Source organism: Oryzias latipes, chromosome 4 (assembly GCF_053564925.1).
Source record: "Oryzias latipes strain Hd-rR chromosome 4, Olatipes_Hd-rR_3.1".
NCBI lineage: Eukaryota > Metazoa > Chordata > Actinopteri > Beloniformes > Adrianichthyidae > Oryzias > Oryzias latipes.
The window spans coordinates 32920996-32933552 of record NC_136240.1 but is presented as its reverse complement, the minus strand read 5'-3'; the positions used below and the strand labels follow the sequence as shown (position 1 = coordinate 32933552).

The 12557-nt window shown below is 41.3% G+C and overlaps 1 protein-coding gene across 3 annotated transcripts; it reads left to right on the top strand.

Moving 5' to 3' along the window:
- The first annotated feature begins 432 nt into the window (after positions 1-432).
- elovl1b (ELOVL fatty acid elongase 1b) lies at positions 433-11137 on the top strand. 3 transcript variants are annotated; one of them, XM_023954541.2, is made up of 9 exons: positions 473-583; positions 4913-4993; positions 8301-8405; positions 8487-8677; positions 8755-8835; positions 8929-8985; positions 9061-9166; positions 9455-9591; positions 10255-11137. In XM_023954541.2, exons 3-9 carry the CDS (start codon positions 8336-8338, stop codon positions 10663-10665), a joined length of 1053 nt encoding a protein of 350 aa, XP_023810309.1. In that variant the 5' UTR covers positions 473-583; positions 4913-4993; positions 8301-8335; the 3' UTR covers positions 10666-11137. The 3 variants fall into 3 exon arrangements, with proteins under 3 accessions (XP_023810310.1, XP_023810309.1, XP_004068381.1); XM_023954542.2 differs by lacking the exon at positions 4913-4993 and having other exon boundaries at positions 433-583; XM_004068333.4 differs by lacking the exons at positions 473-583; positions 4913-4993 and adding an exon at positions 5688-5967.
- The last annotated feature ends 1420 nt before the right edge of the window (positions 11138-12557 follow it).

The window sequence follows — 12557 nt, the reverse complement described above, 5'->3', positions numbered from 1 at the left end:
ACGCTTATTCGAATTGAAATATGCGACAATGTTCGCAGGGTGGATGTTAAAGTGAAAATGCAATCCCCTCTTTGCATTTTCGTTTTAATTATGACACAGAAGAACTGGTGTTGAAGTAAAAAAGGAAAAAAGCATTTTGAAGGAATGCTTTTTCATTTTAATTTTGAGTCATTTGATGCAGTTACATTTTGAAAATTAAAAAGCATTTCTGTTAATCCATTTTAATTGTCAAATTAGACGTTTCTAAATGAATTTTGCTACACATTTACCAGAGAACTTTTTGAAAAGGAAAAAGCATTTCTGGTTTTGACTTTTATTTTTAATTATGCTACAGAGTCGCTTCCATACAACACAAACCTCAGAGTTTTAGAGGTGACATTTGATGCAGTCGGTTGATTTCGTCCACAGGAGGCGACCGCGCGGGTGGGCGGTGCAGACGTGGCCCCCGCCCCCTTCGGGGCTCCATCAAAGGGCTGGGTCAAGAGGAAGATTTAAACCGAGGAGGAAGAGGAAGCTCGCCTAACTGCTGCCACGCGCCTCTCCCGCCAGCCGTCGACACCCGCGCGCCCTCTTTCTCCCCACAGTGAGTCACTTTTGACGTTTCTCTGACTTTTGCCTCCTTTTCTGGATTTTTGATGGAGTTCTCGCGCTCCTCCCGCGCTCTCGAGGTCACGGAGTTCGTGATGCTGCGAACTTCTGACGTTTAGACTCCGATCATAATTGGTTAATGGTTGGTGACCGGCTTGTTGGTGATCTCCACCTGAGCAGCTAGATTGAAAAAAAAAATGCAATGCTAATCTCTAATCTCCTTTATTCCTTTGATCTCCTTTTGATCTTAACGGTTAACCGTTAACCATCTTAACTATGGAAAATCACTAAAGTAAATTCCTGTTCGTCACTTTTCTGCATTCCTTATGTCCATTAGAAGGTGCGCATCAGTTCCAACAGTTGATAATCTCTAATCTCTCTCTCTTTTTCAAATCTTTGATCTCCTTTGATCTAAACAGAAGTAACTCTGATAAAGAGCCGTTTAATTTTTCTCCATGACCGAGTGACATTTCCCACTTTCTGTGGTTCTCAGTTCTCTTCTAAACCCGCTGGTTAACGGTCAACGTTAACCAACTAAACCATTGAAAACCCACTCAACTCAAATTATGTTAGTTGGTCACCTATTCCTTTACTGAAGGTGTCCTTCAGGTCCGCTGCTGGTTAACTGGTTACAACTAGCTTTCAGATTGTCTAATTAAAAAAGAGTAACCCATTGTGTTGTAACATTTTCATTGTAACTATTATAAATGATAAGAGTTGGAAAATCAAATGTTTGACGGATAGCATTCAGTTTTATCCCTGACAGTAACATATTTGCATAGTTTTCTGAAAATATACTTTTCTCTAAACACAAACGAGGGGAAAAAGTACCAGTAACTTGTTTAACACTTTTATTTTTTATTCGATCTCCCTGCATTATTCTGCCTGCAGTTGCCAGCCCTCGTCAATGCTGGATCTCTGACTGTTAACAGTGCAAACAGAGAGCTGTAACCGACGATGACGGAGATAATGACAACCTCTCAAGGTCAACCCACCTGGTTGTGTATCTCCTAATAATGTCAACAGCTGAGTGACTGTTGCCGCCTCCCTCTGTTATCGCTGTGAGCTCCTCCTATGTCAACATCCTCTCTGCCAGCTTCACGTTGAGGCAGGACGAACGTTTGTAAGACTCTACCGGTTAAAATAAAGAATATCCCAATGATTTATTAGGAAAAAAAACTTCTACCAGATGGACGCTTTGGCGTGTGCTGCCATGGTACTTCCTTCCTTTAGCAGAAATCTCCCCTGATCAATGATTCTTGGCTACACAAAGAAACATGCCTTAGATATTTTTCCCTATTTTACCAGACGTCCTTAAATGCATCCTGGTCCCTTCTTTTATTAATCTTACCGGAGCACAAACTGATAACGGGATCGTAAAGTGTCAAAGACAGAGTGTCAAATTTATGGCTACTGTTTGAACTGGATATCTCTACAATGCCATCCTTTGGCAAACACTGGATTTCAGTAAGCGGACTCTGTACCGGCAAATTATTAAATATAAATGAGTCACTTTATCAGATTACAGGCGTCTTTGTTTATGAAAGTCTAAATACAAACCTCACCGGGTCACACCACCACCCTATTTTTATTTATTTATTTATTTATTTAAAGTTCTGAACCTAATGACCCAATTCAGTCCAATGAATCAAAGATCTAAGAGGTCTAAGAATCTGAACAAATACAAAAGACGACAAAAACACTTTCATTGATCTGTAATCCTAACAAAACTCTGTGAAAGTCGTACTCGACCCTTTCTAAATAGGATTTCCAAGTGTAACTCTGATGTGGTCAACGAGGTGTAGAAATATTGCACTGTTAGCAATTTAAAGAATGTCTTGAAGTTTCTTTGGTTTTCATCATTTGCTGATTCATAAAGTCTCCTCAATGACGGCGATCGACTTCTCACCTGGTGGTAAAACCAGCTCAGGAACATTGGGAGCTCTGGGAATGTGGGGCAAAGGTTAGCTGTTTGTGGAAATGTTGGAGTAGAAACTAATAGAGAGCACTGACATCCAAAAGTGGTTTGGTTTTCATTATTTCGTACTTTTCAACAAATGTGGGAGTTTTTTCATTTGTTTGTTTACCAGTTTTCTTTTTAAGAGTGTAAGTTTGCTTAACGGTCCGCTAAAGTCCGCCCCTTCGTGCAGGTTTCCCTGCTGTTCTCTCTTGGCCCACTTTGTCTCCACTATCGTCACGAACTTGAGCCCTTTTCATTGACGACAGGTGAATAGTTGTTCCCTTTGGAAAGTTACAGAAATCTGAGTCGCTCATAGCGGCGACGTGAATGAGGGAAGTGCTGACGGAGAATGAGACTGGTCGGGATGGAGCTGAATAGCTGCAGGTCTGAGCCGCCCTTCCCACTGGTTTACACGCCCAGACACAATGGAGGCTCACTGCTGTCAACATGTTCACGGTTATGTCGCTTCAATGTTCCTTCTTTTTTTATTTTAAATTGAAGCACACCTTCCTTAAGTTTCAAACAGTTCCTCCACAAAGTTCTTCTAGAATTCAGGTGAAGCGGTTCACTGTTGGTGAGTTTGTGATTGGGGGGTCGGATTACTCCCTAGATTCCTACAGGTCCCGCTTGGACTTTTTTTCTTTCTCAGTAAGATATTTGAGTTCCCCAATAGAAAAATCCTTTGACAGAAACACTTTAGGTGAAATCCAGAAAGGATGTTTCAAGGCAGAATATCAAAATCAGGCTTGTAAATACTTTATAGTCAGTAACTTTATGTGCCTGGTGATCTGAAAGGAGAGCAAAGGCGTCGTGTTTCAAAGGTCAATGAATATTTTCCTTTGAGTCGTGTTTGAGAACCCTCTCCTGTTGGCAGGCGGGATGGAAAATGCTGTAAATCCTAGTTTACACATCCTGGGCCTGTGCTGAACATTTGCTGAATGCTTTTCTTCATCGTCTTTGCCAAAGCGGCTGAACAAGTTGGGATGAGATTCTGCTTTCAAGGATGGGACCCGGTTCCGTCACCGGAGGACAGATGGAGCTTACTGTCAATGCCTGTCTTCGCTTTAGCGAGCGGCCCTACAGGCTTGACTGGAACACGGTGTTTTCCTGGTGGCTGGGTGGCACGAGCAGGCATGGTTTTGGTTTCAGAATTGTGGTTTCTGATGTGGCTTAGAAGTTTTTAGGGGATAAACCCTACAAATCATAAACTTTTAAACATATTTGCACAAGGGTTCTCCAGCAGGTTGTTGGTTCAAAGACTTAACATTAGCATTTTTTTCCCCTCCAGTTAATTCAGCTGAGAAGGGGCTGTCTGTTCCATCTGTTTTTAAAGATGGGAAATTGTATTTTTTTAAATCATTGACAACAAAGCCGACTCATCTGAAGCATTAAAGCTTCATAATTCAGATTCATGTAGTTGTATTTTTCTTTTTGACTGTTTGCTCTTCTGTTTTAGGGTTGCTGAGATAAAATCTGTGCTTTTATTTATTTATTTATTTATTAATAAATATATATATATATATATATATATATATATATATATATATATATATATATATATATATATATATATATATATATATATATATATATATATATATATATATATATATATATATATATATATATATATATATATATATATATATATATATATATATATATATTTTTTTTTTTTTTTTCCAAGTTTGCCAGAGCCTGGATGTGAAACAGAAGAAGTGGTCCTCACGGTTTTGTTTATTAAAGTTCACTAAACAGTTACTTTGAGGCCTGAAAAGGCGTTTGTCCAGGTCAGACATTTACAGAAACCAGACGACCAAGGACATCAGCGTCTGCTGTTTCTCCAAGAAGAGTTCACGGACGGCCAAATGGTGGAAATGAATGTCTTTGCTGTTAACGCAGGAATTTAGGGGATTATTGACATTAATGTTGCAACAGAGAAACCATTAGACACCATATATGTCTACAGGAGCTTCTATTGGTTTATGTAGCTCTGTCTGGATCAGTGTTTGCATCTTGAAAAGTCTGAAGATTTTGATTTTTAGACGTTAGACCTTGCAATAACTTTGTTCATCCTAATTTAAAAATTAAAAGTGGATTATTGTACCTTTTTTAATTATGTTTCGTACATCCACACTCGCCATCCAAACCTTTGATTTTTCAAAAGAAATTTCTTTTCATTAAATCAGTTGTTGGTGAACATATCTGCGGGTTAGCATGTGGATGTCTTCTGACAAGTTTTCATTTGTTCAAAAGCGGCATTTTGTCAGTATTAAAGTATCAGTGACTAATCCTGCTGCTTACACTTTAAAAAAAACTGTTTTTAAAAATGTGGACAGGCCATTTACGGTAGTTTTCTTTTAGGGGCTGGTGTTTGGGGGAATGGGTTCAGGGGTGGTCTGAAGCTCTGGTGTTCCAGGCGGTCTTCGAGGGCCAGACCTTCAGGTAAGACCTGATTAGTGGGTAAGAAAAACAACGCTAACGATGACTCGTGCATGCCAATTTCACGTGCACGGTTATCAGATGTCTGACTTTGAACTGCAGCGTCTGGAAAACCCTCGATCCATTGATGGGCATCTCTTCACTTTTTTTTTGGAATCTCTAAGCATTATTTTTATGAGTCACGTTTCCTTTTTTGTGTAATCACTCTGGTATGTTAACTAGTTGGCTGAAGAAAAAGCTCCTAAATGTCTCTGTTATCATAATTTCTGCTTCACTTCTTTCCATTACTAAGTCAGCATGAACGTTCTGCATGTGTGTGTGGCAGACAAAGAAAAGTAGAAATGCTTTAAGTGGGAGTGGAACTCTAAAAGTGAAGTTTGGTGCAGAATGTGTCTGAAAACCTCAAGGTGTTAGTTTTTTATACCAACCAGATAAAAAATAGTCAGTTTCATGGGTGTAGGCTGATTAGAGGCATAACAAAGCCCCCTTTCATGGTCGCTCTCTGCTGATTCTGCGCCTGTGAATAATACCATCAGCCCACTCCGAGGGGGAAGGAAAACCTACCAGGCAACTCCTGAGCTGTATGTGAGGGCTGGGTGTGACCGTGGGGGGGTTGCGTGTGTGTGTGCAGTCTGGGCGGTGGTCATAAAGAATCCCGCCTCTGGCTTTAATGTGCTGCGTGGGTTTAAATTGGTCGCCCCCCCCTCGCTGGTGTTGCTCTCTCTGTGGCTCAGCCTCTTCCTTCCTTCCTTTAGAGAGCTGGTTATTCATCCACGGTGTGAGTCAGGGAGGGTGGGGATTCGGCAGACTGCTGTACCAGTCACACTTTGTCAGCTCGCCGTTTCATTCCTTCACCCCATCCCTCCTACACTCCGTGTCTCTCTCTTCCCTCTCTGCTTTTGCTGCTGCTTGCAGTCCTCCAGGCTTTGCTCTCGCAGCCTTTGGTGGTTTAAGGAGGAACCTCCGTCCTTAAGGAGGTAAGTTGGAGGTTGTCCAAAACTTTTGGAAATGTATAGCCAAGTTAAACAAACTTTTTATTGCCCCTCCTCGTCCAGTTTGTTCATCATTAACTTCTAACTCGTGAGTCTGACTTACAGTTTTCCATCCGTTGGACTTCCTGTCTCCACTTTGTGGAAAAACCTTCCACTGCTTTGTGAAATTCAGACTTTTTTGATAAATATGTCCGTCTGACTTTTGGTTCCACGTCTGAATTTCAGGTCTATCTGCTGTGAAGGTACACAGGTTTTATTCTTTTTTTCCTATAAGGGGCTTAAGGGTCCCACGGCCTCATCTAAATTGTGTCACGGGGAGGCTGGCTCTTTTGGAAGCTTCTCACCGACGTGAGGAAGTTCATGTCCTGCTGCGGCATTTACGACCGGTTCTGCTGACGCGGCGAGATGCTGACAGAACCGGCAGCTGCTGGACATCCTAGAGTTCTGCCTAGGCCTTTAGTTGAGGGGTGGGTTGGGCTGAAATGAGCTCAGACTCCTTGGTGTTGAGAGGAGATTGTTCTGCTTACAGAAGAGCCTTCATTTCCTTTGAATTTGATCTAAATCTGAATCTTTTACCACTGAAAAGATAATCTCTAGATCTTCCTCTCGATTAATCTTACTAGTTTAGACTTTGGAAAATCCACTGTGAATGTAAACCACTTGTAGACAAAAAAGTGTGGAAGTTTCTGTTTGTTTTAACTGATGAATATTTGATTCAGAGTAATTTGGTCCTAACGACAAACGGACGACGTGTTTAAGCAACAGGATGGGGTCGACCTGGAGATGGGGGGTGGAATTTCCTTATTAAGTCTCTTCATTTTTCTGGGACTCAAGTGGGACAAAGTTAAACGGAACGGTTTCCATGTTTTAGTGAAATCAAGTTTCACTGCATAAACTTGGAGGTGTTGGGATTATTCTGCTCACGTTGCAGCCCCGCCCCGCCCCGGCGGGCTGCTGGAGTGTCTCCTCCTCCAGAGAAGCTGAAATAAATGAAACCGTTTGACAAAATCCAACTATTGATTAAATAAAAAAAGACATTTTGCTGGATTCTAATGAGAGCAAAGAGTTTATCAGCCAGAGCAGTCTATGAAATTGCCAGTACGTTTTCCCATCTGTACTAGTAAACTGGTATCAAAATGTTTAGGTTGAAACTTAACTTTATTCCTCATTAACTGTTTATCACTCAGTCGTTGCATAACCAGCTCCATTATCCTCCCTTTGAAAGGTGAGGGACCACAGACTCAAAACACCAGCTGGGCTTCTTTCTTCTTCTTCTTCTTGTTTTTTTTTTCCTCACAGAAATTTTTGAAATGCCACGTTTGTTATGAAACCCTCACGTGCACGTTTGACAGGTCGGATGCTTGGAACTGCTTACAGACGCATACCTTTGAAGGAAGTTGAGCAAACGTGTGTCACATACTCTGGAGGTTTCTGAAATGTTTTTTTTTAAGTTACGTAATAAGTTTATGGTAATCTGCTGAAGCCTGTAAACTGGCTTCAACACAGTGACTGTACAAAACTCTTTTTGCATGTTTGTTGTGCACGACTTTAATTTAGGGACCCTAAAGTGTTAAACATTTGTTTTCCAGGCAGGGAAAAAAACTATGGGTGAAACTTTTCTCATGACATCATCGTGTCATTAAGTCTGGTTTTATTGATCTGTTAAATCTAACATTTCTGTTCTTAATGGTTAACTGGTGTTGGCGCTGTTGTGACCTTCATTCCATTGGCTGAAATGATTACTTTGAAACATATATAAGGAGAACATTTGTGGAGGAAGAGCGCTTCATTTGATTTTTAATTGTTCATTTCAGTTCCACCACATCTGCTGGCAGCGGGAAAACATATCGGTCAGTCATTGTAGTATTAACAGCATTTTAGAGGAGATATTTTGGTGTAAAATGTCAGAATTCCACAGATTTTGTCATCCACACGCCCAAATTTGAAGCAATCTCTAAAAGAGGAGTTTGTGTCTTCCCTCCTGGGTTTGGCTTTTGTACACAAACGGCCTTATTGTGGTTTGAAGCCGGCCCTCCCAGTGCTCTGTGGCACCTCCTCTCTGATGTCAGGCCATGTCTGCTGAGGGTTTGAGCCAAGTTAAAGCCTTTCATTCGGCTGCGTGGGGAAATTCTCCTTTTTTAAGGCATTTAACAAAGACTTACAAGCTTGTTCACATTTTTATGCACGTGTTCCCCCCCGCACTCCTGATTTCTCTATTTTCCTTTGTTTTAATTATTTTTAAATATGATCGGTATAATAGAAGGTTAGTTATTTAACTAATAAATCCACCATTGTTGTGTTTTTTTCTTCTTTCTCAGAAGTAACCACGTGCGAACAGTAGAAGACGGCCAAAATGCTGCAGAAAATCCAAGAGTTTGGCTACCACGCCAAAGACATCTATGACTACCTCGTGGCGGGAATTGGTAGGCGACTTGCTGGTCAAATACGGCAACATTTCCTCCTGAAATCTCGCTGTCGGCTAAACGTCATTTGTGTCCATGCAGATCCAAGGGTTCAAGACTATCCGCTGATGCAGAGTCCTGTTCCCATGACGGCGATCCTGCTGTGCTACCTGTTTTTTGTACTGTACCTTGGACCTCGCATAATGGCCAACCGCAAACCTTTTCAGCTGAAGGAAGCAATGATAGTCTACAACTTTCTGCTGGTGGGACTGTCCATATACATTGTGTATGAGGTCAGTAATTCAACACTTGAAATGAATTGGCAAAGTTCATTTTTATATCAGTAAATAACATTGCTGTGTCTTTTAAGTTTTTGATGTCTGGTTGGGCCACAACGTATACCTGGAGATGCGACGCAGTTGACACCTCAGACAGTCCTCAGGCCCTCCGAGTAAGTGGTGTGCTGGTCAGGCCTGGGTCTTAAAGCCAGTTTGTCTTCACATTACTTTGTAAATGCTGACAAATCCATTGTTTTCCCCATTAGATGGTCAGTGTGGCGTGGCTCTTCTGGTTTTCAAAGATCATTGAGCTTATGGACACAGTAAGTCCGGTTCCTAATGTCTGCTTGTGGATCTGTGCTTGACGACGTTTAAAATCAACATTTGTCTTCCTCTAGATCTTCTTTGTGTTGAGGAAAAAGGACGGTCAGATTACCTTTCTGCACATCTTCCACCACTCCTTCATGCCATGGACTTGGTGGTGGGGAGTTGGCTATGCTCCTGGTAAGTATCCTCCAGTTACATTTGGGTGGAAAGGACAACAAAACCAGCTTTGTGCTTCGTTGTAGTTACCCTGCATTCCAGTCTAAACCAGACGAGTATGGATTGTCCACAATCTCTTTGCTTTGGTTTGTCTTATTTGTCCTGGTTAGATAGGACCTGTGGCTAATCTTGTGTAAATCATGTATAACAGAAATAATTTGTGTAAACAGGAAAAGCTCGTCCATAGCTTTAGATAAACGTTCGGTGTTTGTGCTGCTGCTTGTCCTCTAATTCATGTCTGTATTGTAGGTGGAATGGGATCTTTCCATGCCATGGTGAACTCTTCTGTCCACGTCATCATGTATTTCTATTACGGTCTTGCTGCTGCTGGACCGCGCTTCCAGAAGTTTTTGTGGTGGAAGAAATACATGACTGCTATTCAGCTGGTATGTTAACCCTGTGCTGTAGCTTAAAGTCCCACTCAACCACATTTTTTTCTATTGTAAAATCGATCGTCCCCAATTGTCTTTTAATTAACATTATGCAGTTTTAAGCTAAAATTAGAAAGAAAACGGTTTTGTTTTTTCAGAAATATCGGCAGAAGCTCGTTAGAAATTGGCTTTTGCGCAGAAATGACTAGCTAATTTCCCAGCATGCCTTTTGTTTACAGTTGACCCTGCTAGCGACGAGTGCCTCTCAAGCTAACATTAGCGTAGCATTAAAAACAGCGAGAAATATTGAGGGTATCCAGATGGCAGCTCAGACGAGGAAATGAAAACGTATACGGATCTGTTTGTCTGGAGGATTTAGAATTGGAGCGGAGAAAGTTTTTATCCCGGCCGCGGTAGTAGCTGCGTCAGAAGTCTGAGCTTTTTCAAACATCCGGTTTCCATCTGCTCCTGATCCAACGCAATTTGAATAAGAAATCCTCCAAAATGCAGTTTTAGTCTTAAAAGCTTTAATAAACGTCCTCTTTAATGAGAGAAATACTACAAGAACACGTTAAAAACATGATTTGGGTGGGTCTTTGAAGAGATTTCTCTTGGTAAAGGTCTGCCCTGCGTTCTGAGACAAAGTTTTCAAACATTTGTTTCTTTCTCTCCTGGCAGATCCAGTTTGTCCTCGTATCCCTCCACGCCACCCAGTATTACTTCATGGACAGCTGCGGCTACCAATTCCCAACAATCATCCACCTCGTCTGGATGTACGGAACCTTCTTCTTCATCCTCTTCTCCAACTTCTGGGTCCAGGCTTACGTGAAGGGCAAACGTCTACCAAAGCAGGACGAGAGCCAGCACCAGAACGGCACCGCCGCTTATGCAAACGGAAAGCGCCACGAGAACGGGAAAGCCCACAAGAATGGCAAATGCTATGAAAACGGAACCAGCAACGGGATCAGCCATGGAACAACCAACAGCATCAAGCATGGCGCCACCAACGGCACCCCTAACGGCACCAGCAACGGCTCTGCTCATTCTGAAAATGGAAGCACCCAAAACGGCAAGATGAAGAAGGCCTAGGGACTCTGGAAGCATGGCCCAGCCCACCTCTTAAAACGACTACAAATTCCAAAGATAATTGTTGACTGACTGTTTCTAGTTATTTTTAGCTTTTTGTGCAAAACATGGGAGCGATATAGTCGGTGACCACCACAGCAGGGGTTCCGCACTTGGTTGGTTGGTTGGTGTCCATCGATAGTGCACGATAAATGAAGAGAAGATGCTTTGGTGTAAATGTTCCGTCTTCACTGATATTGCGAGCAAACCCTGTGTTGAATATCACCTTGGTGGCCTTGGGTCCACCCAATTATTTATGACCCCCTCCTGTGGACAGATGACTGTACAGTTTTATCAAACTGAAAGAAAAAAGTTTGTAAATAGTTTTACCAAAAAAAAAAGAAACTAATTGTATTAGTGTGCTCTAGACTTTCTAAATTTTGTTATTATTGTGTATTTAAAATGCAATTGCCAATAAATGTTGCTTTTGAATGATCTTAATTTGTCTATTTTTAAGTTGAAATGAACTTAAGAAATGTACAGAAAAGGGATTGGAGTCCAACACCCCATTCATCATGAATGGCATTGTGCTGCAGAGAAACGGTTCTTTGCATTGCCTGCGTTCGCCTCTTGTCTGGGCTATCCCAAGTATGCATTAAGTAGGAGGTAAAGAAAGGATCCATTATGCTTTGTTTTAAAAAGATGCGTGGCGTGAGGCAGTGAGAGCGGCCCACTGACCGGATCCGTCTCTACTCAACTTGATCAGGAGAGGCTTCGATCGATTCAGATGAAGAGGGTTCGTATTTTCATCATTTTACAATTTATGAGGCGTAGCTTAGAAGGCTTCGTCTGTTGCCGTGACAACACTGGAAGTTGGTTTGTCAGATTAGCTTGATCAAATGCACTGTTCAGGTCATTATCCTGTGTTCAATGCTTTTACTTTAAATGTGGATTTAGAAATGAGGGCTGCCATTGTTACATGTGGAAATGAGAAAGAGGAAGTCGTGTTGAAATAACAGAGGGGGGGGGGGGGGGGGGGGGCTTCGTATGATGTTCTGCAGCTGGTTTCCGAGCGGAACAGTCTGTTTTCTGAAAACCATTTTGCTTTTTTGACCCAAAAAGGACATTTGTTTTTTTTAGTTTTCAGCGTTCTCTAAAAGGTGCCTGTGATTAATGAAGTAGAGGGGAACATCATCAGCATAAAGGTTGAAGTCTCTGAGCAACTGCAGTCACAGGTCTATTTATGCTACGACACTGAATATTAGGAATTTTTATTATTAGTTATTATTATTCCCACTGAATCATTCTGAGTTAAGTTGAGTGTTTTTATCAGCTTTTTTTTGTACAACTTTTATCTTTTGACCCTTGTGCTATCCTAGGCACTTTGACATGGGGAGTTGGGTCATCTAGACCCACTAGACAGTGCTCTGAACCTTTTTTCTTCAATGATTTGTGATCTTCACTGGTGTCCATGGATAACATGAAATCTTTCCACCTTTATCCACCTTTGTCATGGTAGGGAGAACACGTCAATGGTCATCTTGACCCCATAGGATAGCACAAGGGTTACACACAAAACTTTATTTCATGAAATGTCTTTTTTAAGAAGCTGTGTGTTTTTAAAGTGAATCCTAACTTTCACCCAAATTCTGTTTTGACCCATCAGAAATGGATTCTGTGGGTAAAATGCACATCATTTTATTTTTAAGGGTTCTCATGGATTAAAACATGCATCGAGACCTCAAATATCATCATTTTCCGGTCCACTAGTACATTTTCACAATTTTTCTGGTAAAAAAATGAGCAAGAAACAACAAAACACAAAAAAAATTAATGAATCAGAAGAATTCAAATAAATGCATAGAAACGGTGGCCAAATTAGAGCCCGTGGGTTTTTAAGGGGTTAAAACTTGAGT